This window comes from Lepidochelys kempii, chromosome 2, assembly GCF_965140285.1.
Source record: "Lepidochelys kempii isolate rLepKem1 chromosome 2, rLepKem1.hap1, whole genome shotgun sequence".
In the NCBI taxonomy this organism is placed as follows: domain Eukaryota; kingdom Metazoa; phylum Chordata; order Testudines; family Cheloniidae; genus Lepidochelys; species Lepidochelys kempii.
This window is the reverse complement of record NC_136381.1, coordinates 271425655-271450683: the sequence shown is the minus strand read 5'-3', so window position 1 is coordinate 271450683 and position 25029 is coordinate 271425655. Positions and strand designations below refer to the sequence as shown.

Sequence of the window (25029 nt, the reverse complement as noted above, 5' to 3'; positions counted from 1 at the left end):
TCTTTCCAGGTCCTGAGCAGTTTTCCCTGTGACTCGGAAGGGGGAGCATCTTATCGGCGGGTGTGACCCTGTCTGCACCCGGTGGACAGTCAGATTAGTGCGTCCAGGCTGGTTGGAAAACAGCTGTCGGTACGGATGCAGCACCCCCCTGACCTCAGCTTGCTGGGCAGGGGTTAGCTGATCCGAGAGGGGAATTGTTTCCAGGGGGAAACCAGCTCTGGTCCCAGGGAATAGATCTACTAAAGGGTCATCTCCCTGCTCTTCCCACTGTCCACACACGGCCAACACCACATTCCCCCTGGCATAATATGGCTTCATCATATTCACATGGTACACCCGGCGGTGGTGCGCCCGGTTTGACAGCTCCACCACATAGTTTACCTCATTGAGCTGCTTGACGACCTTGAAAGGGCCCTCCCAGGCGGCCTGTAGTTTGTTCTTTCTCACTGGGATGAGAACCATCACCTGATCCCCGGTGGCGTAGGCACGGGCCCGTGCCGTGCGGTCATACCAGACCTTCTGCTTCCTCTGGGCTCTGGCCAGATTCTCCCTGGCCAGGCCCATGAGTTCAGCCAGTCTCTCTCGGAAGATCAGGACATACTCCACCACTGACTCTCCATCGGGAGTGGCCTTCCCCTCCCATTCGTCTCTCATCAGGTCCAGGGGGCCCCTCACCCTCCTGCCATATAACAGTTCGAAAGGCGAAAATCCGGTAGACTCCTGGGGCACCTCCCTGTATGCGAACAGCAGGTGAGGTAAGTACTTGTCCCAGTCCTGCGGGTGCTGGTTCATAAAGGTTTTCAGCATCATCTTTAGCATCCCGTTAAACCTCTCCACCAGCCCATTGGACTGGGGGTGATACGCTGAGGCCCAGTCGTGCCGGACCCCACATTTCTCCCACAAGCACCGGAGCAGGGCCGACATGAAGTTGGAGCCTTGGTCTGTCAAGACTTCCTTGGGGAACCCCACTCGGCTGAAAATGGTCAGGAGCGCATCGGCCACGGTGTCTGCTTCAATGGAAGCTAAGGGCACTGCCTCGGGGTAGCGGGTGGCAAAATCTACCACCACCAGAATGTATTTCTTCCCCGACCGGGTCGTCTTGCTGAGAGGCCCCACGATGTCCATGGCCACCTTCTGGAAAGGCTCCTCTATGATGGGCAAAGGTCTCAAAGCCGCTTTCCCCTTGTCCCGGGCCTTCCCCACCCTCTGACAGGGGTCACAGGATCGGCAATACTGCCGGACCGTGGTAAAGACCCCGGGCCAGTAAAAGTTCTGTAGCAACCTCTGCCGGGTGCGCCGGATTCCCTGGTGCCCTGCGAGGGGGATGTCATGGGCCAGGTGCAGGAGCCTGCGGCGATACTTCTGGGGGACCACCAGCTGCCTCCTGATCCCACAGGACTCTACTTCCCTTGTGGGAGCCCATTCTCGGTACAGGAACCCCTTCTCCCACAGGAACCTCTCCTGGCAGCCTCTCCTCATGGTCCGTACCACCCTGAGGTCGGCCAGGTCCCTGAGCTTCCGCAAGGAGGGGTCTTTCCTCAACTCGGCCTGGAACTCAGCAGCTGGGGCAGGGACGGGGCCCGGTTCCCTCTCGCTGGCCAGGTCTGAGGCCTCCGCCTCTCTAAGCCGTGCCCCTCGGCCCTCCCTCCCCACCAGGGTAGGGTCCTGCGCCTCCGGTGTGATACCCTCCCCGAGGTCAGGGCGCAGTGCCCCTCGCCGGCTCTGGCTACGCGTCACAACCAGGGCGGCCTGGGGCTTGCTTGGCCAGTACTCTAGGTCTCCCCCCATCAAAACTTCAGTGGGCAAATGGTGGTGTACCCCCACATCCTTGGGGCCCTCCTTGGCCCCCCATTTCAGGTGTACCCTTGCCACGGGCACCTTAAATGGGGTCCCGCCCACCCCTGTCAGGGTCAGATAGGTGTTGGGCACCACCCGATCTGGGGCCACCACCTCGGGCCGGGCCAGCGTCACCTCCGCGCCCGTATCCCAGTATCCATTGACCTTCCTCCCATCCACCTCCAGGGGAACAAGGCACTCTCTCCGGAGGGACAGCCCCGCGCCCACCCTGTAAACTGAGCACCCTGAGTCCAGAGCCTCCAGCCCTCTGGTGGAGCTGGCCTGGGGTACTCTTCCCTCCGGGGCAGGTGGTAAACTGGTAGGCCCCCTTTCCTGGGTCGTCTGCCCCTCGTCCAGCTGGGTCCCTACCCAGTTAACCCTGGGTAGGTTGGGTCTGCTCAGTCTGTCCCTGAGCCCGGGGCACTGGGACCGTACGTGGCCTCTCTGGCCACAGTGATAGCAGCTCAGGTCACGTTGGTCCCCTCGAGCAGGTCGGAGGGGCCCGACGCCAGGCGTTCCCCTTGGGAGGGGGTTCTCCCTATTTCCCCGCTGGGAGGCCCCCTGGTGACTCTCTCTCTGCATCGGGGGGGGCCTGTTCTTTTGGGGCTCCTCCCGGCTACCCCCTGACCGACTGTTCACAAACTCGTCGGCCAGCTGCCCTGCGTGCTGAGGGTTCTCGAGCTTTTTGTCCACCAGCCACAGCCTCAGGTCGGAAGGGCACTGTTCATACAGCTGCTCCAGTACGATTAGGTCCAGCAGGTCCTCTTTAGCTCGGGCCCCAGCTGTCCACTTGCGGGCATACCCCTGCATCCGGTTGGCCAGTTGTAGGTAGGTGACCTCAGGCGTTTTACGCTGACTCCGGAACCTTCTCCGGTACATCTCGGGGGTCAGCCCAAACTCACGGAGCAGGGCCTGCTTGAACAGTTCGTAGTCCCCTGCCTCCGCCCCTGTCATTCGGCTGTACACCTCCACGGCTTTGGGGTCCAGTAAGGGGGTGAGAAACTGGAGCCTGTCTGCAGGGTCAACCCTGTGCATCTCGCAGGCATTCTCAAAGGCCGTCAGGAAGCTATCTATGTCCTCCCCCTCCTTCCGCTGGGCCAGGAAGCACTTATCAAAGTTCCTTGCCGTCTTGGGTCCCCCCTCACTCACCGCAGCCGGGGTCCCACTGCTCCTCAGCCTGGCCAGCTCCAGTTCATGCTGTCTTTGTTTCTCCTTCTCCTGACGCTCCCTCTCCTTCTCCTGACGCTCCCTCTCCTTCTCCTCCTGCTCATGTTGACGTTGTTTCTCCTTCTCCTCCTGCTCATGTTGACGTTGTTTCTCCTTCTCCTCCTGCTCATGTTGACGTTGTTTCTCCTCATGTTGACGTTGTTTTTCATGATCCTCCAGCTCCCTCATTTTCATCTCCCTCTCCCATTCCAGCCGCCTCCGCTCCAGGGATGGGGAGCTCCGCTGGGAGGATCCCCTGCTGGGTGCCGGGGTCAGGGTGCCCTCGGTATTCGCTGGGCTTCCCCCAACCCCTCCCCCGGACATAGGTAGGAAGGGTCTCGGGATGTCCTCAGCAGCAGTCTGACCCCTCCCAGCCCGGTCAGGCCCCAGGGCCCACGCTGCGTCCCCCGGGCAGCTTCCCTCAGGGACAGGGATCGGGTCATCCAAGCGATCCCTCTCCTCCAGCTGGGCAATCAGCTGTTCCTTGGTGGACCTCCCGATGCGCAGCCCCCTCTGCCTGCACAGCTCCACCAGGTCGCTCTTCAGGCGTTTAGCGTACATCTCCCTGCTGGCCACTCGCAGGCCGGGCAGCTTCCCACGGTTTCCAGGAAAAGCCCCTCGTGTGCCCGTCCTTCTTGAGGTCACCGACTCTTTGCCAGGGTCGAGCTGCAGACTCCTCCGCCCCTGGGACCGCTCGCTGCAATCCCCTGGGGGACCCTGTTACTGCAAAAGTCTTTCTCTCTGGTCACACATTCCCAGGGGTTAACCGCCCCCCGAAACCGTCTCTCTCTGAATCTTCAGCACGCCTGGTCCCCGTCAATTCCCCTTCGTTTTACTGCTCCCCAGTCACTTACTGCCGGAAGCGCCGTTCACGGGGTGCAGTACATCCCACCGCTGCCACCAGTTGTCACGGAGTGTGGGGGAGTCCAGGCCCTGCACCCCTCTTCCTGGGATCCACTGAGACTCTCAGCCAGCCAGTAAAACAGAAGGTTTATTGGACAACAGGAACAGTCCCAAACAGAGCTTGTGGGTACAACCAGGACCCCTCAATCACGTCCTTCTGGGGGAGCAGGGAGCTTAGACCCCAGCCCTGGGGTTCCCTGTGTTCCTCCACCCAGCCCCAAACTGAAACCAAACCCACCCAGCAGGTTCCCTGCTGCAGCCTCTGTTCACATTCCTGGGCGGAGGTGTCACCTCCCCCTCCCCCTCCTGGCTCAGGTGACAGGCTCTCAGGTCTCCCATCCCCAGGGCACATTCCCAGGTCAACACTCCCCCCTCCCTGCTGAGTCACATCGTCACAGAGGCCCCACAATGTCCATGGCCACCTTCTGGAAAGGCTCCTCTATGATGGGCAAAGGTCTCAAAGCCGCTTTCCCCTTGTCCCGGGCCTTCCCCACCCTCTGACAGGGGTCACAGGATCGGCAATACTGCCGGACCGTGGTAAAGACCCCGGGCCAGTAAAAGTTCTGTAGCAACCTCTGCCGGGTGCGCCGGATTCCCTGGTGCCCTGCGAGGGGGATGTCATGGGCCAGGTACAGGAGCTTGCGGCGATACTTCTGGGGGACCACCAGCTGCCTCCTGATCCCACAGGACTCTACTTCCCTTGTGGGAGCCCATTCTCGGTACAGGAACCCCTTCTCCCACAGGAACCTCTCCTGGCAGCCTCTCCTCATGGTCCGTCCCACACTGAGGTCGGCCAGGTCCCTGAGCTTCCGCAAGGAGGGATCTTTCCTCAACTCGGCCTGGAACTCAGCGGCTGGGGCAGGGACGGGGCCCGGTTCCCCCTCAGTGGCCAGGTCTGAGGCCTCCGCCTCTCTGAGCCATGCCCCTCGGCGTTCCCTCCCCACCAGGGTGGGGTCCTGCACCTCCGGTGTGATACCCTTCCCGAGGTCAGGGCGCAGTGCCCCTCGCCGGCTCTGGCTACGGGTCACAACCAGGGCGGTCTGGGGCTTGCTTGGCCAGTCCTCTAGGTCTCCCCCCATCAAAACTTCAGTGGGCAAATGGTGGTGCACCCCCACATTCTTGGGGCCCTCCTTGGCCCCCCATTTCAGGTGTACCCTTGCCATGGGCACCTGAAATGGGGTCCCGCCCACCCCTGTCAGGGTCAGGTAGGTGTTGGGCACCACCCGATCTGGGGCCACCACCTCGGGCCGGGCCAGCGTCAGCTCCGCGCCCGTATCCCAGTATCCACTGACCTTCCTCCCATCCACCTCCGAGGGAACAAGGCACTCTCTCCGGAGGGACAGCCCCGCGCCCACCCTGTAAACCGAGCACCCTGAGTCCAGAGCCTCCAGCCCTCTGGTCGAGCTGGCCTGGGGTACTCTTCCCTCCTGAGCAGGTGGTAAACTGGTAGGCCCCCTTTCCTGGGTCGTCTGCCCCTAGTCCAGCTGGGTCCCTACCCAGTTAACCCTGGGTAGGTTGGGTCTGCTCAGTTTGTCCCTGAGCCCGGGGCACTGGGACTGTACGTGGCCTCTCTGGCCACAGTGATAGCAGCTCAGGTCACGTTGGTCCCCTCGAGCGGGTCGGAGGGTCCCGACGCCAGGCGTTCCCCTTGGGAGGGGGTTCTCCCTATTTCCCCGCTGGGAGGCCCCCTGGTGACTCTCTCTCTGCATCGGGGGGGGCCTGTTCTTTTGGGACTCCTCCCGGCTACCCCCTGACCGACTGTTCACAAACTCGTCGGCCAGCTGCCCTGCGTGCTGGGGGTTCTCGAACTGGAGCCTGTCTGCGGGGTCAACCCTGTGCATCTCGCAGGCATTCTCAAAGGCCGTCAGGAAGCTATCTATGTCCTCCCACTCCTTCCGCTGGGCCAGGAAGCACTTATCAAAGTTCCTTGCAGTCTTGGGTCCCCCCTCACTCACCACAGCTGGGGCCCCACTGCTCCTCAGCCTGGCCAGCTCCAGTTCATGCTGTCTTTGTTTCTCCTTCTCCTGACGTTCATGTTGACGTTGTTTTTCATGATCCTCCAGCTCCCTCATTTTCATCTCCCTCTCCCATTCCAGCCGCCTCCGCTCCAGGGATGGGGAGCTCCGCCGGGAGGATCCCCTGCTGGCTGCTGGGGTCAGGGTGCCCTCGGTATTTGCTGGGCTTCCCCAACCCCTCCCCCAGGCATAGGTTGGAAGGGTCTCGGGATGTCCTCGGCAGCAGTCTGACCCCTCCCAGCCCGGTCAGGCCCCAGGGCCCACGCTGCGTCTGCCGGGCGGCTCCCCTCAGGGACAGGGATCGGGTCATCCAAGCGATCCCTCTCCTCCAACTGGGCAATCAGCTGTTCCTTGGTGGACCTCTGCGATCCCTCTCCTCCAACTGGGCAATCAGCTGTTCCTTGGTGGACCTCCCGATGCGCAGCCCCCTCTGCCTGCACAGCTCCACCAGGTCGCTCTTAAGGCGTTTAGCGTACATCTCCCTGCTGGCCACTCGCAGGCTGGGCAGCTTCCCACGGTTTCCAGGAAAAGCCCTTAGTGTGCCAGTCCTTCTTGAGGTCACCAACTCTTTGCCAGGGTCGAGCTGCAGACTCCTCCGCCCCTGGGACCACTCGCTGCAATCCCCCGGGGGACCCTGTTACTGCAAAAGTCCTTCTCTCTGGTCACACATTCCCAGGGGTTAACCGCCCCCCGAAACCGTCTCTCTCTGAATCTTCAGCACGCCTGGTCCCTGTCAATTCCCCTTCGTTTTACTGTTCCCCAGTCACTTACTGCAGGAAGCGCCGTTCACGGGGTGCAGTAGATCCCACCGCTGCCACCAGTTGTCACGGAGTGTGGGGGAGTCCGGGCCCTGCACCCCTCTTCCTGGGATCCACTGAGACTCTCAGCCAGCCAGTAAAACAGAAGGTTTATTGGACAACAGGAACACAGCCCCCAACAGAGCTTGTGGGTACAACCAGAACCCCTCAATCACATCCTTCTGGGGGAGCAGGGAGCTTAGACCCCAGCCCTGGGGTTCCCTGTGTTCCTCCACCCAGCCCCAAACTGAAAACTAAACCCACCCAGCAGGTTCCCTGCTGCAGCCTCCGTCCACATTCCTGGGCAGAGGTGTTACCTCCCCCTCCCCCTCCTGGCTCAGGTGACAGGCTCTCAGGTCTCCCATCCCCAGGGCACATTCCCAGGTCAACACTCCCCCCTCCCTGCTGAGTCACATCGTCACACAGGGCCAGAAAGAGTTAATGAACTCCCAGACTGACCTGACCCATGGCCGAACTTTAAAGAGGAGTTAGGAAGAGATGGAAATGAATAGAGCTTTGAAATGCAGCCAGCATGGCTAGAGGTAGAAGGGGAGATGTTTGCTCAGGTCTTGTGAAGTCAGCAAACAAGTCTTGTCTATCGCTGTAGCTTTGATTCAAAGATCAAAAAAGGAGTATTAACATTTAGGAAGACGCTGGAGTGAAATCGTATTATTGTCTGTATGTCTCTTTGAAGGTTGCGGTAACCGGTATCTGAACTGCTTAATGGATAAAAGACCCTGTGCTAATTGCCAGGATGTTTGGGAGAAGGAAAGTGAAGCCGATTGTTTTCTCAGGCCAAAAGGTTGCTGGAAATGTATAAAAACCTTGGGACACGATCCTTCTTCATCTCAGATCTGCTTTGGGTTTCAAGAGGAGGAAACTTTGAGCCATAAGGATTGAGATCCCCGGTCGCTGACTGGAGTCACCCTGACTATGGACATTGGATTATAACCTCTGGACTATTTCTAAAAGGACTTTTGGGCACTACAAACTCATCTCTGCTACGTATCTGACCTCAAGAATTGAACTCAAGTCTGTCTGTATATTGATCTTTTAACCAACACACTCTCTCTTATTTTTTAATACATTTTAGTTTAGTTAATAAGAATTGGCTATAAGCGTGTATGTGGGGTAAGATCTGAGTTATCATTTGACCTGGGTCTGGGGTTTGGTCCTTTGGGGTCAGGAGAACCTTTTCTTTTATATGATGAAATAGGATTTTCAGAGTTTATCATCCTATGTTTGACAGGTGTGTCTGCATGGAGGCCTGAGGCTGGATACTTTAAGGGAACTGTGTTGTTTGGACTTCTGACTGAGTAACCAGGGAGGTGCTGTAGAAGCTGTTTCGGGCTGGCTGGGTAAATCTAAGTATTGGAATATCCACCAGCATTCGGGGTTTGTCTGCCCTGGTCTGTTTGGAGTTCACCCTGGTTGAGTGACCTCAGCGGGCTCCCACGGGCAGCACCATCACAGAGCGTCTCCTGGCCCCGCGGGAGCCAGGCATTGCACCGAACGTGCCCAGGCCATGCCCTAGCAACTGTTCCCATGGAACAGCCTCTCAGGCATCCTGCTCCTGCCACTCCGGGCCCCTTGGGATGGGGGGCAGGGCTGGTACACAGGCACCCTACGGGAGAGGTGGAGCAGCCAGGCCAGGAAGCGCTGCCCTCCTCTCCTGCTAGACCCTGTGCCCCTGGACCCACTCCCCCCACTGCCCAGGGTGCGTGGGGGGCCTGTGCGTGTGGGAATGGGGGGGCACACAGCCACTCCATGAGGGGGCCAAGCCAGGCACTGGTCTGGCTGCAGCAGGCCCTGCCTCGCGGAGGCCCTGGCAGGGAACAGCGGGGATCGTGCTGCCACTTGAGAGATAGGGATGATGGATGAGGGGCTGGGGCCTGGCGCTCTCACACACCAGATAAGGGGGACGGAAAGCACAGGCCGAGGCCTGGCAGCCGGTCCCATGCTGGGGAGCAGCGGGGACCAGAGGTGGGCCGGGTGCAACCCTGCCCAGCGGCAGCCCTGAAGACCCAGAGCCTTGCTGCCCCCCCTCCTACAGCCAGCCCCAAAACTACAGCTCCTGGGGGGCAGGCTGCAGGGTGTTATTGAAGGGCTGCCACAGGGGTCTCTGTATTCTAAGGGGAGGTGTCACCCTTGCAGGAACCCCACAGTGTGCCTGACCCCCCAGGGACTCCTCCCCCTCTAGGGCTGGCCTCATGGCCTCCCCACCTCAAAGATGGAGCCTCTGGGCTCCAGCCCTCCTGCTTCCCCCCATGAGCTCTGCCAGCGAGTCCCACTGAGCCGGGGTCCTGGGGGAGCCTCGTCCACTCTGCAGGGACCGACGCGTCCGGCCAGGACCTGCAGCGACCCTCACCCAGCGCCGGCCCAGCTGCCGGGTTTGTCAGTCACATGGCACACGGCCTGGAAAGCCGGGAGCGGAGCCCAGGGAGGCAGCGGCTCAGACACAGGCCCCGTCTATACTAGAAAACGAGGTCAGCATAATATCACTGAGGGGTGTGAAAAATCTTCCATCCACCCAGCGACCACCACTTGGCGAGGCAGATTATCTGTCCCTCCCGGCAGCAAGGGAGCGGCTGCGATGAGGTGCTGCATGTCCCTGTAGACAGCCCCACGCTGACAGGAGGGCTTCTCCATCGCTGTCCTTAACCCACCGCCCTGACGGGCAGCAGCTAGGTTACCTGAAGAATTCTTCTGTGGACCTAGTGCTGGCTGTACCGGGGATTAGGTTGGCATAGCGACGTGTGACGAAATGGGGGTTTTCTCAGTGTTCTGCATGAATACCACGTGTGTCTTAGTTTCCCTGTGTGGGTAAAGAGGGGGTGGGAGGGGGGTTTGCGGTTGCAGGGGATCAGGTGTGACCTCAAAGAGCAGCCAGGACCCCAGACAACAGACTGGAGATGGGGGACCCAGTGACTGGTGACAGGGAGGCCCCCCCAGCCCAACCCCTTGGACCCCCTACAGGCCAGCCCGGTCCCTGGGATCCCCCCAGCCCAACCCCTTGGACCCCCCTACAGGCCAGCCCGGTCCCTGGGATCCCCCCAGCCCAACCCCTTGGACCCCCCTACAGGCCAGCCCGGTCCCTGGGACCCCCCCAGCCCAACCCCTGGGACCCCCCTACAGGCCAGCCCGGTCCCTGGGACCCCCCCAGCCCAACCCCTAGGACCCCCCTACAGGCCAGCCCGGTCCCTGGGATCCCCCCAGCCCAACCCCTTGGACCCCCCTACAGGCCAGCCCGGTCCCTGGGATCCCCCCAGCCCAACCCCTTGGACCCCCCTACAGGCCAGCCCGCTCCCTGGGACCCCCCTACAGGCCAGCCCCGCCCCTGGGACCCCCCCCAGCCCAACCCCTTGGACCCCCCCACAGGCCAGCCCCGCCCCTGGGACCCCCCCAGCCCAACCCCTTGGACCCCCCTACAGGCCAGCCCGGTCCCTGGGACCCCCCCAGCCCAACCCCTTGGACCCCCCTACAGGCCAGCCCCGCCCCTGGGACCCCCCCAGCCCAACCCCTTGGACCCCCCTACAGGCCAGCCCGGTCCCTGGGACCCCCCCAGCCCAACCCCTTGGACCCCCCTACAGGCCAGCCCCGCCCCTGGGACCCCCCCAGCCCAACCCCTTGGACCCCCCTACAGGCCAGCCCCGCCCCTGGGACCCCCCTACAGGCCAGCCCCGCCCCTGGGACCCCCCCCAGCCCAACCCCTTGGACCCCCCTACAGGCCAGCCCGGTCCCTGGGATCCCCCCAGCCCAACCCCTTGGACCCCCCTACAGGCCAGCCCCGCCCCTGGGACCCCCCTACAGGCCAGCCCCGCCCCTGGGACCCCCCCCAGCCCAACCCCTTGGACCCCCCTACAGGCCAGCCCGCTCCCTGGGACCCCCCTACAGGCCAGCCCCGCCCCTGGGACCCCCCCCAGCCCAACCCCTTGGACCCCCCTACAGGCCAGCCCCGCCCCTGGGACCCCCCCAGCCCAACCCCTTGGACCCCCCTACAGGCCAGCCCCGCCCCTGGGACCCCCCTACAGGCCAGCCCCGCCCCTGGGACCCCCCAGCCCGCTCCCTGCGCCCCCGCCGGGAACTTCCTTCTCCCGCGCTCAGCCCCCAGCCGCGCGGGGAGGGGGAGGGGGAGGGGGAGGCGGGACCGCGGGCCACTCCGGAGCGGCCGAGGCGTACCTCGTCGCGGATGGCAACGCTGATTGGCGGATGTTCCCAAGTAGGCGGGGTTTCTCGGAAAACCAGCCAATGGTAGGCCATGGAGGGCGAGGGGCGGGGTCTCCCGGAGAAAGCTCGCGCGGGGACTCGGCGCCGTTCGAAGGGGGCGGAGCCTGGGGCCAGCGGGGCGGGGCCGACCGGGGCTGAGGGGGCGGGCGGTGAAGTGAGGGCTCGGCGGGGGCGGGAGGCACTGAGGGGGGAGGAGAGGTCCCTGGGGTGGGGGTGGAGGGGGGAAGCGCTGAGGGGGTGGGTGGGGGGAGGTCCCTGGGGTGGGGGTGGAGGGGGGAAGCGCTGAGGGGGCGGAGGGGGGAGGTCCCTGGGGTGGGGGTGGTCCCTGGCGTGGGGATGGAGGGGGGAGGCGCTGAGAGGGCGGAGGGGGGAGGTCCCTGGCGTGGGGATGGAGGGGGGAAGCGCTGAGGGGGTGGGTGGGAGTGGTCCCTGGGGTGGGGGCGGAGGGGGAGGCGCGGAGGGGGGAGGTCCCTGGGGTGGGGGCGGAGGGGGGAGGTCCCTGGGGTGGGGGCGGAGGGGGAGGCGCGGAGGGGGCGGAGGGGGGAGGTCCCTGGCGTGGGGAAGGAGGGGGGAAGCGCTGAGGGGGCGGAGGGGGGTGGTCCCTGGGGTGGGGGCGGAGGGGGAGGCGCTGAGGGGGCAGAGGGGGGTGGTCCCTGGGGTGGGGGTGGTCCCTGGCGTGGGGGTGGAGGGGGAGGCGCTGAGGGGGGTGGTCCCTGGGGTGGGGGCGGAGGGGGAGGCACTGAGGGTGCAGAGGGGGGAGGTCCCTGGGGTGGGGGTGGAGGGGGAGGCGCTGAGGGGGCGGAGGGGGGAGGTCCCTGGCGTGGGGATGGAGGGGGGAAGCGCTGAGGGGGTGGTCCCTGGGGTGGGGGCGGAGGGGGAGGCACTGAGGGGGCGGAGGGGGGAGGTCCCTGGCGTGGGGGTGGAGGGGGAGGCGCTGAGGGGGCGGAGGGGGGTGGTCCCTAGGGTGGGGGCGGAGGGGGAGGCGCTGAGGGGGCAGAGGGGGGTGGTCCCTGGGGTGGGGGTGGTCCCTGGCGTGGGGGTGGAGGGGGGAGGCGCTGAGGGGGGTGGTCCCTGGGGTGGGGGCGGAGGGGGAGGCACTGAGGGCGCAGAGGGGGGAGGTCCCTGGGGTGGGGGTGGAGGGGGAGGCGCTGAGGGGGCGGAGGGGGGAGGTCCCTGGCGTGGGGATGGAGGGGGGAAGCGCTGAGGGGGTGGTCCCTGGGGTGGGGGCGGAGGGGGAGGCACTGAGGGGGCGGAGGGGGGAGGTCCCTGGCGTGGGGGTGGAGGGGGAGGCGCTGAGGGGGCGGAGGGGGGTGGTCCCTGGTGTGGGGATGGAGGGGGGAAGCGCTGAGGGGGTGGAGGGGGGAGGTCCCTGGGGTGGGGGTGGTCCCTGGCGTGGGGATGGAGGGGGGAGGCGCTGAGAGGGCGGAGGGGGGTGGTCCCTGGGGTGGGGATGGAGGGGGGAGGCGCTGAGAGGGCGGAGGGGGGTGGTCCCTGGCGTGGGGGCGGAGAGGGAAGTGCTGAGGGGGTGGAGGGGGAGGTCCCTGGGGTGGGGGTGGTCCCTGGCGTGGGGGTGGAGGGGGGAGGCGCTGAGGGGGCGGAGGGGGAGACCCTGGCAGGGGCAGAGCAGGGAGGTGCTGAGTGGGCTCTGCGCCCATTGATTACTGGATGAGGCAGGGGCTCCCTGTGGAACTATTAGGGAGGGAAAGTGGCCCCAGCACTGGTCACCCTGCCCCGCCCCAGCGCCAGGAGCTGGCTGGGCCGGCCTGCAATTGCAGACTTCAGGGCCCATTAGCTCCTCCTGGCTCCTCTTCCTGTTTCCTGTGGGCCTGGAAGGCTTTGGAGCCACTGGCCCATGAACCCTCTTCCTCCCTCTCTGCGCTGGCTGCCCAAGCCCTTCCTCCTGCGCCTCTCCTGACTCCAGCTCCTCGCCCAGGCCAGCTGCGAGCGCTGGCTGGAGGCGAGGCAGGGACAAGGAATATAGGCAAGGCCGGCTAGTGTCCCTGGCCCAGTGGGTGGGGCAGAGAGCAGGAGGGGTCACTCACTAGGGACTTGTGCCTGCCTTCCTCCCCAGACACGACCTGGACCCAGAGACTGCTGGGAGCCCCAAGGCCCTCCAAGAGGAAGAGCCTGCATGGCCCCAAGTGCCTGACCCGACCATCGCTCTGAGCCCCGCGAGCAGGTGAGAACACAGCATGCTCCCCCAGGAATCTCCACCCGCCTCCCTCTATGCAGCCGGGCCCTGCACCCCAATGCCGCAGCCAGCAGTGACTCCCAGCCAGCGTGAGACACAGATGGGTTATTAGTCCTCAGGAACCCAGCATAGAACAGAGCTTGTTAGCACAGGAAACTGGAAGTTACAGCCAAGTCCAACCTGGGGGGATCCAGAGCCCTGGACTCTTCCCCCCCCAACCCCCCACCCCCACCAAGTCCCAACCAGGAGACTGACCAGCTTCCAGCTGCCCACCCTCATTCACACCCAGGTGCTCTCCTCCTTCCTTTGCTTCTTTCCCGGGCAAACAGGTCCCCTGGCCTCCACCTCTCACTCTTCTCCAACACCTCAAACTGATTCTTGCAGAGGATGGGCCTCGGCCATCAGTTGCCAGGTTACAGAGTGTTGGCCTGGTGTTTTCTGTCCCAGGCAGCCAGTCTGCATCACACCTGCCCTCTAGGGGTCTCTGCAATGATCACACACCCTTATCCCCCCATCTAGACACTTGAGTAACACATAGGGGAAACTGAAAAGGAGTACTTATGGCACCTTAGGGGAAACTGAGGCACACAGTATTCAGACAGAACGTTAAGAACATTCCCACTTTGTCACACTGGGGCACCTCAGTGTGGCTTTAATGGAGAGGCGGGAGACTACAGCTCCCAGCATGCAATGCTCCATCTTGAGCTACGTGGCCATGCTCTGGGCTCAAGATGGAGTGCTGCATGCCGGGAGCTGTGCTCTCCTTGGGCTGCATCTCCTCATGGTGGCTGCATTGCATGGCTGTGCCGACACGCTCTCCAGTCAGGCCCTAGTCGGGGGGTTCGGTGGGGCAGAAGCCGAAGTTGTTTGTGGTGCCAGGGCATGAACCCCAAAGCTGTTGTTCCACTCTGCCCTGTAGATCCAGCCCCGTCCTAGAAGCTCCTTGCTGATGGGATGCTTGTGCAACTGGGATGAATTCCCCTGTTACCCCCCTCCCCCCTCGGAGTAGCTGTGGGTCCTCGAACCACAGGACATAGCTTTCAGCACCTTGGACAGATACCACTGGAATGTGCTGATAGTCCTGGGACGAGCTGTCGGCCTGACAGGACCCAGCAGCTGCTGCTTCCACTCCTGGAGCTTCTCAGGCACAGACTGTTCTCATGGCCTTGGCATTATCCCACCAATGCTGCCCTGAACAGAACAACAGGCCCCTCTAAACTGACACCCCGCCTGCACCCTCTTGCTGCCCTGGATCAGCCTGGTGGGCCCATCTGGCCTGGTTGCCCCCCTCCTCCAGATCAGCCAGTGGGGTTGAATCCCAGAGTCAGCTGCTCTGGCTGCGGGCAGAAAGTGTCATCCATTCCCCTCACAGCCCTTCCCGAGCCCATGAGCCCCTTGCCCCTGCAGGTACTAGTGAGCTGCTGAGTGGCTCCTGCCTGTGTGAGGGCAAAGCCTCAGACACCCCAGAGGGAGGGTGCCAGTGTCACATCCCCGTCCGGGACAGAGATCTGGCTGGGGCTTGTCCCCAGGGGAGCACTGGCAACACAAGGTCTTTTAGGGCCCAGCTCTGCCTGGCCCAGGGGGAGGCTCAGGATGGGACCAAGTAGGCCTTTCCCACTCAAACTCTGTGTTTCTAGAGTGGTCCCCATGGGAAAAGACAAGAACCCCCCTGGTCCGGAGGCTGGGGCATGACTCTCTCCAGCTGCCCCTGCCAGCGTTCATTTTTCCCTTCACCTCCTTTCCTAGCTCCTCCGTCCTTGGGCTGTTCTCAGCAGCAGCACCCTGGCCTATGGGGCAGCCTCCCCAGCAGCAGGAGTGAGAGCCCTTGAGGTGAGCTGCAGCGTGTGTTGGACCGGGATTCCGGAGCAGCAGCAGGGAGGTACCACCAGACGGGGGCAGGGAGAGTGCCCAGGGGGCTGTGGCAATGCAAAGGCGATGGGAGAAGCTCTGGAGAGGCCTGGGCATGGGGGTGCAGGGCAGGCTGCAGGACAGGAGAAGGTGCTGTTAACTCAGGGACTGGGAGACATCAGGGCAGGGGGCAAGATTTGGCCGGGCTGTTTGTAGACCTGACTCATCCTGCAGCCTACATGTCTGTGTATAGGGGGAGGCCCCCCCTCAACACTGGCAGCAACTCTGTACTGACAAAGACCCTCAGCGACAGGCTGACCCCATGGCACCACTGGGTATCCTGCTCGCCCCCTGGGACAGCAGGGGCTGGTCTGGGCCCAAAAGGTGATGGGCTATGACTGCTGCCTGGGAGCCAGCTCTGGGGAACCATGGCACCCATGCTGGCAGTTCTCCCTCTCCCCGGCTCTGCTCGCCTCCCATCTGGCTGCACATGCAGGATGTGGAGATGGGCAGAGGCAGCCGGGCTGGCTTGGGAAGCTGGAGCGGGAACTTCCACCCATCCCCTAAGCAGAGAGGAGACAGCTACAGGCTGGCACTGAGTGAGGGCAGCAGGCAGGCGTTCATCTCCCCCTGGCCCCTGCTAATCAGGAAATGAGGAGTAATCAGGGATCTGGTTTGCGATGGGGCCCGGGAGGCCCAGAGCTCTGCCAGAGAATACCAGGAGAGCTCTCCTGTTGGGAGGGGCCCCTCGGGACCCAGAGCAGAGATTGGGGGACAAGCAGGTCTCACCTGCGAGCTGGATGGCCGAGTATTCACCCTGGGACAGGATTACTGACAAGGGGCCGTGACAAAGCAGTGGGGTTGCCAGGGCCAGGGGCAGGGGAGGGGAGGGAGGGGGCAGTGAGCTGCCACGGCTGCGGAGCTGGGGGTAACTGGGAGATCTCCAGCGGACGGATGGGAGGGATCGAGCCAGGGCAGAAAAATCTGAATGGTAGGAGCTGCTAGAAGGCCCAGATGTGAGCAGCTCTGCACAGAGCTAGTGGGAAACAGGCCCTGCTCCAGAGCTCCTGGCCTAGCCAGCCAGCCAGAGGGCAAGTTACTGCAGTTTAACAAATGGGAATGTGAACTGGGCGTTGAATGCAGAGCTCCTGGGTCCCAGGCCAGCGCCTTGCCCAGGGCCAGCCTCCCTGGCAGGGGCAGAGCTGATCACGACGGGATTCACAGATTTCAAGGCCAGAAGGGAGCATCATCCAGTCTACTCTCCCGCCTAGCACAGGCCCGGGGATTGCCCTAAATTAACTCCTGCTTGGATGAGGGCAGATCCTTCAGAGTGTGCACCTTGGTCTGTTGAGACAGTCCCCTGGGTCTCCTTCTGGGCAGGTAAGGAGCAGGTCCTGTTAAAGCCACAGTGTATCCCAGACAGCACTGTGTTTACATTTCAAATGCTTCCCTGTTCTTCCTCTGCTCAGGCTATCTCCCAGTGTGGCCTAGAGACGCCCAGTGTGTTTGGGTTTGTGGCCTTGCGGCAGTGGAGAGTCTGCCAGGGCCTGGGGGAGGGGGAAGCTGCTGAAAGAACTGTCTGGAAGTGTATAAAGAGCTGTGTTCGGAAACATAAACTGACCTTCTGCCTCTGGCTGCTGGCCTGGGGAGGGGACAGGGCTGAGCAGGGTTATCAAGCTGTTTGTTATGGGGCGTGCTGAGGGAGACAGCGGGGGCAGGGCTGGCAGGGCATAGCACGAGAGAGGGAGGGTGCAGGGCACTCCAGGATCAGAGGTGGATAGAAAATCACATGCAAGGGACCCCGTCATCTCCTGGCAGCATGATATGAATCCCTTGCATGTTGCTGGGAAGCAGCCCCCTGGGGGGTGCATGAGCAGGGGGGTGCAGTGAGTGAGGACTAGCTTGGGGGCAGGGTGGATGCAGTGAATGGGGACTAGGGTGGGTGCAGGGAGCAGGGTGGGATTCTGTGGTGGCCTAGTATGGGGACAGGGTGGATGCTGTAAGAAGGGGCGGGGTGTGTGGGGAGCAGGGTGGGTCCTTGAGGGTAGCAGCATGACATTGCTGTTCTGGAAACCCAGCCTGTTCACGGGGGGTGCTGCGTGGGTGCCCTTGATGGCCTAGTGGCTTTCAACTACCCGAAGGGGGGTTCCAAAGAGGATGGATCTAGACTGTTCTCAATGGTGGCAGATGACAGAACGAGGAGTAATGGTTTCAAGTTGCAGTGAAGGAGGTTTAGGTTGGATATTAGGAAAAACTTTTTCACTAGGAGGGTGGTGAAGCACTGAAATGCGTTACCTAGGGAGGGGATGAAATCTCCTTCCTTAGAAGTTTGTAAGATCAGGCTTGACAAAGCCCTGGCTGGGATGGTTTAGTTGGGGATTGGTCCTGCTTTGAGCAGGGGGTTGGACTAGATGACCTCCTGAGGTCCCTTCCAACCCTGATATTCTATGAGGATCTGAGGTGCGGGCTGAGCAGGCTTCGGGGAGGACCATGGAGCAGCCTCACCCTGGGGCAGCCTTACAGGGCACACCGCTAACATGGCCACTGCTAGGCTGCGTCCTCATCAAAGATAGCCATCCCAAGGGAAGCCAAGTCAGACTGATCCTGGGAAGATGGTGGCTCCTGCAGTGTGAGGGCAGGAGAATGTTGGGGGCATGCAGGGGAGCTGTGTGGGGAAAGGAGAATCTGCAGGGGTAGAGAATCTAGGGGCAGGGACAGGGAGTGTGAAGGGTGGGAAAGGAAGGGCAAACACAGTGGTAGGCGGGGGCAGCAGACTGGAGATCAGATTACAGGGCAGGGGTGGGCAGGGCTGGCAGGGTGAGGAGGCTGCAGTGCTGGCCATGGGCTAGAGGTTGGCCCTGCATGTGCCACTTGGGTGAGAGTGCGGCTGCCCAGCAGGCAATGCCAGCCCTAAGCTTGAGGTGGGTTGTGGGGTCAGGCTGGAGGTTCTGACTGCAGGGGGTTGGCGACTCAGTGAGAGATGCCCTGGGTGTCCAGTCCTGTGCTGAGGTTCTGGGCATCTCAGACCCTTCTGCCCCTCACGAGCCCCTGTCTGGGCACTGGCTGCAGGGACTTGCCCTGGGGACTGATGGAGGTTGGGACCAGGAGCCCGCAGGTGAGAGCACAGCTGGCAGTTTGGCTCAGCTGCATGCAGGAGCAAGAGCAGCACAGGCCTCTCAGCAGCCAGGCGGGGAGAGTCTGTGCTGGGGGCTGCAGGGAGCCCCCACCGAGCCTTCCCTCTGCCCCCCAAACCCTCTCAGCATTTCTGCCTGGGGAGAGGTGGATCCGCTCTGGGGCACGCTGGGTCTTGGTGTGACGAAGTGGGACTGTTCTTAATGTTTCCTCTGAATACTGTAGGGGTGCCTCAGTTTCCCCTAGGCATTTCTTAAGTCTCTAGGGGGTGGGATAAGGGGGTGTAATTGTTGCAGAGCAAAGGGCCAGGGTACATAAATGGCCGACACTCTGTCTCCTGGCAACTGATGGCCTGGGCCCTTCCTCCCTGCAAGGTGATAGCTAAGGCATGGGGTGCTTTGCATGACTACCACGCGTGCCTTAGTTTCCCTGTGTGCTGTGTGGGTAAAGAGGGGGTGGGAGGGGGGTTTGCTGTTGGACACACCGGCCTGCAACCATGATACACTCAGACCATCTGTGGGGGTGGTTGAAGTATATGTCGTCCTGCTTCAGTGAGAGGTGCGGGGAGGGATGGACTTGCTGACCTCTCATGGTCCCTTCCAGCCCTGCATCGCATGTTATTCTACGGTGGCATGTACCCAGGCCCTGGACACACACAGCACAGGCCAGGGCCCTGCCCCAGAGGGCTCTCAGGGCAGACTCAGACACTACACACCAGACATGGGGAGGGCTGCCGGGGAATGAGGAAACAGGCAGAGCAGCCTTTGCCTTGAATAGGAGCCGCCAGTGGTGGGTCTGTGAATCCGGGGTGCTGTCCAGTCCCTCAAGGGGGTCTCTAAGGCCATGCTTACACGGGACACATTTTCTGGCATAGCAGTGTTGGGTGGGGGGATGTTTTCACCGCAAAGCCCCAGCGCAGATGCAGTTACAGTGTTGCGGCTGTAGCGTATTCTGTCCAGGGAACAGGTATCGGCTGTACAGTAGAGCACTACTTTCCTCGCAGAAGCTGCATCTCCACTAGGAAGATGTGTGGATTTAGTTGATGCTGATTTAGTTGGGGTTGGTCCTGCTTTGAGCAGGGGATTGGACTAGATGACCTCCTGAGGTCTCTTCCAACCCTGATATTCTATGATTCTATGAAGGGTTGCTGGTATCATGGTATGACTCTACCAGTGATCCCTTCTAACATAGACCTTGTCTGAGCGTGTCGTGGCTGCGGGCTGGCGTGTCCTGCTCCAGGGGGTAGGGTGTCACGGAGTCCCCGGGCGATGCTCTGGAACTGCTCCCCATGAAGCCTGTCAGGACTCTGTGGAAGTCGCCTTCCTGTGAGCAGCCTGTCTGCAGGACACACAGCTCACCCAGCTTCCACCTTCCTGGGTCTGACTTTGGAGCATTCAGCATCCTCTGCCCCTCCGTGCGCTTCCCACAGCGAGTGTGCCCAGGAGGGGTCCTGAGGAAGCCAGAGGGTCCTGCCCCTCCTCCTCTGGGCTTTGTCCCTTTCCGGGGCTGGGAGGTCACCTGATTCCTTTGTTCTCCAACCCTTTAGCTCTCACCTTGCAGGGGGGAAGGGCCCAGGCCATCAGTGGCCAGGAAACGGGGTGTCGGCCATTCTCTGTGTCCAGACCCCTGCACATACCTGCCCTCTAGGGCTCTGCAACAATCATACACCCTTACCCCACCACCTAGAGACTTAAGAACTGCCTAGGGGAAACTGAGGCACCCCCACACTATTCAGAGGAAACATTAAGAACAGTCCCACTTCGTCACATAGGGTGATCTGAGTGTGTCGTGGCTGCGGGATGGCGTGTCCTGCTCCAGGGGATAGGGTGGTGTGAGTGTGTCGTGGCTGCGGGCTGGCGTGTCCTGCTCCAGGGGGTAGTGAGGTCTGTTCCTCTCTCCCACAAGGAGAAGTGCTCTTGGCTGCAGACAGTGAGCATGCAAGGACGTGTGCTATGTGCCCAGGCTGGAGGCAGGGAGCCAGGCAGGGATTCCGCAGTGCGTTTGCATTTTGCTCTCTAAGGATAGGCTGGTTCAGTGGTTTGCCCAGGCCTGGTTGCTCAGTGATCGGCGTCTAGGGGCAGGTCTGCGTACCTTGCTGGGCAGAGCTGCAAGAGTTCACGATGTCACCTAGTCAGCGTGTGTCCGCCTCCCTGGCCCACCCCTCTCTGGTAACGAGGAACTGTGGCTGTGGGGCACTTCAGCTCTTTCTGTCCCCACGGAGAGCTCTGTCCGCCTGTAACCACCCTGCCCCAGTCGCGGTCCTACTCCAGAGGCGGAGTGGGGTGCCTGGCAGGGGGGCAGTGGTGGTGGTGGGGGTGCCTGGCTGGGGGGCAGTGCCTGGGGCCAGAGGCGGAGTGGGGTGCCTGGCTGGGGGGCAGTGCCTGGGGCCAGAGGCGGAGTGGGGTGCCTGGCTGGGGGGCAGTGCCTGAGGCCAGAGGCGGAGTGGGGTGCCTGGCTGGGGGGCAGTGCCTGGGGCCAGAGGCGGAGTGGGGTGCCTGGCTGGGGGGCAGTGCCTGGGGCCAGAGGCAGAGTGGGGTGCCTGGTAGGGGGGCAGTGGTGGGGGGGTGGGGTGCCTGGCTGGGGGGCAGTGCCTGGGGCCAGAGGCGCAGTGGGATGCCTGGCAGGGGGCAGTGGTGGGGGGGCGGGGTTGCCTGGCTGGGGGGCAGTGCCTGGGGCCAGAGGCGGAGTGGGGTGCCTGGCAGGGGGGCAGTGGTGGGGGGGGGTCCCTGCTCCAGTCACTGGCCGGGGATGGGTCTATGGTTTCCAGGGCAGGACACCTGCAGCAGCAGTAGACAGCTTTGGGACGATAGCTCCCAAGAGGGGGGTGGGGGGGTGGCTCAGCCTCCTCCCAATAGCACCAGAGCCCCTGGTGCCCAGCTGGAATGGGCCATGACCAGAGGACCGCTCTGCTCCTCAGAGGGAGAGGGGCTTGGGGGCACTCCACCTGGGGCCCCCTCTTCCAAGGAGCTGCTGCCATCTTGGCTGAGCCCAAGCAGAGAGCTGGGAGCTGAGGGGTGATGGCAGGTGACTGAGGGGTCGGTAAAGGTCTGTTCAGGAGAGAGGCAGGCAGCCAGCTGCAGAGAGGGGGCCAAGGAGGGGAGGCCTGGTGGGCCTGGGGCAGAGATGGGGCAGCAGGCGAGTAATGAGGCCTGGGGCAGGGGAAGTGCTGGGTGGGCACCATGGTGGTAATGTAGGGAGGGAAGGGAGAGAGCATGGAGGTGCCTGGATGGCCAGAGGCGGTCCAGTGGGAGGATGGGATGCATTGGGCCAGAGAGCGTCCAGTGGGGGCTGGGAGAGCAGTAGAGTGCGGGAACTGGCTGGGGGGCAGTGCCTGGGGCTGAGGGAGAGGGTGTCCGGTGGGGGGCTGGGAGAGCAGCAGAGTGGGGGGATGCGGAGCCTGGCTGGGGGGCAGTGCCTGGGGCCAGAAGCGGTCCGGTGGGGGGTGGGGTGCCTGGCTGGGGAGCAGTGCCTGGGGCCAGAGGGGCTCTGATGGGGGGGGGCTGGCTGGGGGGCAGTGCCTGGGGCCAGAGGGGGGACAGGGTGCCTGGCAGGGGGGCAGTGCCTGGGGCCAGAGGGGCAGTGGTGGGGGGGTGGGGTGCCTGGCTGGGGGACAGTGCCTGGGGCCAGAAGCGCAGTGGGGTGCCTGGCAGGGGGGCAGTGGTGGGGGGGCGGGGTGCCTGGCTGGGGGGCAGTGCCTGGGGCTGAAGGGGGTCCAGTGGGGGCCGGGGTGCCTGGCTGGGGGGCAGTGCCTGGGGCCAGAGGCGGAGTGGGGTGCCTGGCAGGGGGGCAGTGGTGGGGGGGTGCCTGGCTGGGGGGCAGTGCCTGGGGCTGAAGGGGGTCGAGTGGGGGCCGGGGTGCCTGGCAGGGGGGCAGTGGGGGCCGGGGTGCCTGGCTGGGGGGCAGTGCCTGGGGCCAGAGGCGCAGTGGGGTGCCTGGCAGAGGGGCAGTGGTGGGGGGGGTGCCTGGCTGGGGGGCAGTGCCTGGGGCCAGAGGCGCAGTGGGGTGCCTGGCAGGGGGGCAGTGTGGGGGGGTGCCTGGCTGGGGGGCAGTGCCTGGGGCTGAAGGGGGTCGAGTGGGGGCCGGGGTGCCTGGCAGGGGGGCAGTGGGGGCCGGGGTGCCTGGCTGGGGGGCAGTGCCTGGGGCCAGAGGCGGAGTGGGGTGCCTGGCAGGGGGGCAGTGGTGGGGGGGCGGGGTGCCTGGCTGGGGGGCAGTGGTGGGGGGCCGGGGTGCCTGGCTGCGGGGCAGTGCCTGGGGCCAGAGGCGGAGTGGGGTGCCTGGCAGGGGGGCAGTGGTGGGGGGGCGGGGTGCCTGGCTGGGGGGCAGTGGTGGGGGGCCGGGGTGCCTGGCTGCGGGGCAGTGCCTGGGGCCAGAGGCGGAGTGGGGTGCCTGGCTGGGGGGCAGTGGTGGGGGGGGCTGGGGGGCAGTGCCTGGGGCCGGGGTGCCCGGCTGGGGGGCAGTGCCTGGGGCCAGAGGCGCAGTGGGGTGCCTGGCTGGGGGGCAGTGGTGGGGGGCCGGGGTGCCCGGCTGCGGGGCAGTGCCTGGGGCCAGAGGCGGAGTGGGGTGCCTGGCTGGGGGGCAGTGGTGGGGGGCCGGGGTGCCTGGCTGCGGGGCAGTGCCTGGGGCCAGAGGCGGAGTGGGGTGCCTGGCAGGGGGGCAGTGGTGGGGGGGCGGGGTGCCTGGCTGGGGGGCAGTGGTGGGGGGCCGGGGTGCCCGGCTGCGGGGCAGTGCCTGGGGCCAGAGGCGGAGTGGGGTGCCTGGCTGGGGGGCAGTGGTGGGGGGGGCTGGGGGGCAGTGCCTGGGGCCGGGGTGCCTGGGTGGGGGGGGCTGGGGGGCAGTGCCTGGGGCCGGGGTGCCTGGCTGGGGGGCAGTGCCTGGGGCCGGTGGGGGGGCGGGGTGCCTGGCTGGGGGGCGGGGCCTGGGGCCGGTGGGGGGCCGGAGGGGGGCGGGGCCCAGCGGTCCGTGCGCCCCCTGCCCAGGACCAGCCATTGGCTGCGCCGCGCCCCCAGCGCGCAGCCGGCCTGGCCCCCCCGCGCCGCGCCGCGCCCCCCGCCCGGGCCGGGCCGGGCCCCCGCGCTGCGCAGGCCGGGCAGGGTCGGGGACCGCGGGCGCCTGGGGGCCGGGGCCGGGGCCGGGCCATCCGATCCGATCCGATCCGATCCGTGCGCCCGGCTCCCCGCGCCGCCGCCCTGCCTAAATAAGGGGCGCCGCCGCCGCCGGGAGCCGAGCCAGCCGGGCGGGACGGGACGGGGCGCGGCGCGGCAGCCGGCGGCAGGTGCACGGTCCCCGGGAGCCCCCCGCGCCCGGCCCGGGGGAGGGCGGACGCGGCGTTAACCCCTCCGGGCCCGGAGGCGCAGCCCGCATCCTCCCCGCAGCCAGGGCGCGGAGCCCGGCCGCCGGCCCCTCCCCCTCGCCGCTCGCGGGGCCGGAGCAGAGCCGCAGCCCCGGGGTGGGGAACCGCCCGAGTGAGCCCCGGAGCCGAGCGCAGCGGGACCCTCCGCCCGCGCCTCCGGGACTGACCCTGCGCCCGGGACAGAGGGGCCCAGGCAGGGCCCTGCTGGGGCGCCGGGCTAGTGGGGCCCCGAGGAGAGGGGCCGGGGCCGGGGCCGGGGCCGGCGGCCTCCCCCCATGGGATAAGCAGCATGCCCGTCCGGCGCGGGCACGTCGCCCCCCAGAACACCTTCCTGGACACCATCATCCGCAAGTTCGAGGGGCAGAGTAAGTGCGGGGCCTGGGAGTGTGTCCGAGCCCTGTGTGTGTCCCCGTGTCCCCCAGCCCCTGTGTGTGTCCTAGCCTTTGTGTGTGTCCTTGTGTCCCCCAGCCTTATGTGAGTCCTAGCCTTTGTGTGTGTGTGTGTCCCTGGGTCCCCCAGCCCCTGTGTGTGTCCTAGCCTTTGGGTGTGGGGGGGTACCCTGTGTGTGTCCCTGGGTCCCCCAGCCCCTGTGTGTGTCCTAGCCTTTGTGTGTGCGGGGGTGCCCTGTGTCCCCCAGCCCCTGTGTGTGTCCCAGCTCTGTGTGTGTGGGGGGGTGCCCTGTGTCCCCCAGCCCCTGCGGGTGTGTGTCCCCCAGCCCCTGCGGGTGTGCGTCCCCCCAGCCCCTGCGGGTGAGTGGAGGGAGTGTGCCCTGCATGTGTCTCCCAGGCCTTGCATGTGTCCGGGTGTGTGTCCCAACCTCTGTGTGTGCATATGTGTGGGGAGGGAGTGCCCCTGTGAGTGCCCCCAGTATGCATGTAGGGGGGGAGGATGCCCCTGCATATCCCCCAGCCCCTGTGTGTGCATTTGCTCCCTGTGTGGGGGGCAGAGGGTGCCCCTGTGTATGCGTGTTCAGGGTGTGTATGTGCCATGTGTATGTTTGTGTGCGGGGGGGGGGGTGTCCCTGTGGGGGGGAAGGGAAGCCCCAGTTTTGTGCGCTTGGGAGCGAGGTGTGTGGCCCAGTTTATTGGTGAGTCAGCAGCAGGGGAAATTGGATCTGTGTGTCCTGACTGAGTTAATATGCCCAGGAGGCTGAGGCTGGGCACAGGCCCATGCCGTGGGGCACTCCAGCAGTTGGGTGCTAGGAAAACCAGGTTGGAATGGGGGCAGTTCCTGTCTGTGCCCATTGCAGATTGTGTGCCAGGCTGGGAGATGCCCTTGTGGACAGCGGATCATTGTGGGGCTGGGCCTGGCAGCGCCTGAGTTCGCTGCCTGACTCTGCCCTGGTGTAACTGTGACCTGCTCTGTGCCTCAGTTTCCTAATCTGTAGGGTGGGGCTGACCCTCCCGTCCATGCTCTGAAGGTGACTCTGAGGAGGGCTGTCTGGAAAGCAGGCTTGGCTCTGCTGGTGTCTGGGCTGGCTGGGGGACAGGACGGGCTGCAGGAGAATCGGTCTCTGGACAGGGC

At 64.4% G+C, this 25029-nt stretch overlaps 1 protein-coding gene across 3 annotated transcripts in view; it reads left to right on the top strand.

Moving 5' to 3' along the window:
- Nucleotides 1–12655: 12655 nt before the first annotated feature.
- Nucleotides 12656–25029, top strand: part of KCNH2 (potassium voltage-gated channel subfamily H member 2) — a 107084-nt gene continuing 94710 nt past the window's right edge. Inside the window, exons 1-3 of one of the 3 annotated variants that reach the window (XM_073334956.2) lie at nucleotides 12656–12965; nucleotides 13056–13163; nucleotides 14922–15005. Coding sequence is in view for 2 of the 3 variants with exons in the window: in XM_073334953.2 (XP_073191054.1) it covers nucleotides 23795–23870 (76 nt within the window). In the remaining variant the exon portion in view is untranslated. Of the gene's footprint in view, nucleotides 12966–13055; nucleotides 13164–14921; nucleotides 15006–23427; nucleotides 23871–25029 lie in introns of those variants that run through there. The other 2 variants (XM_073334953.2, XM_073334954.2) reach the window with 2 other exon arrangements.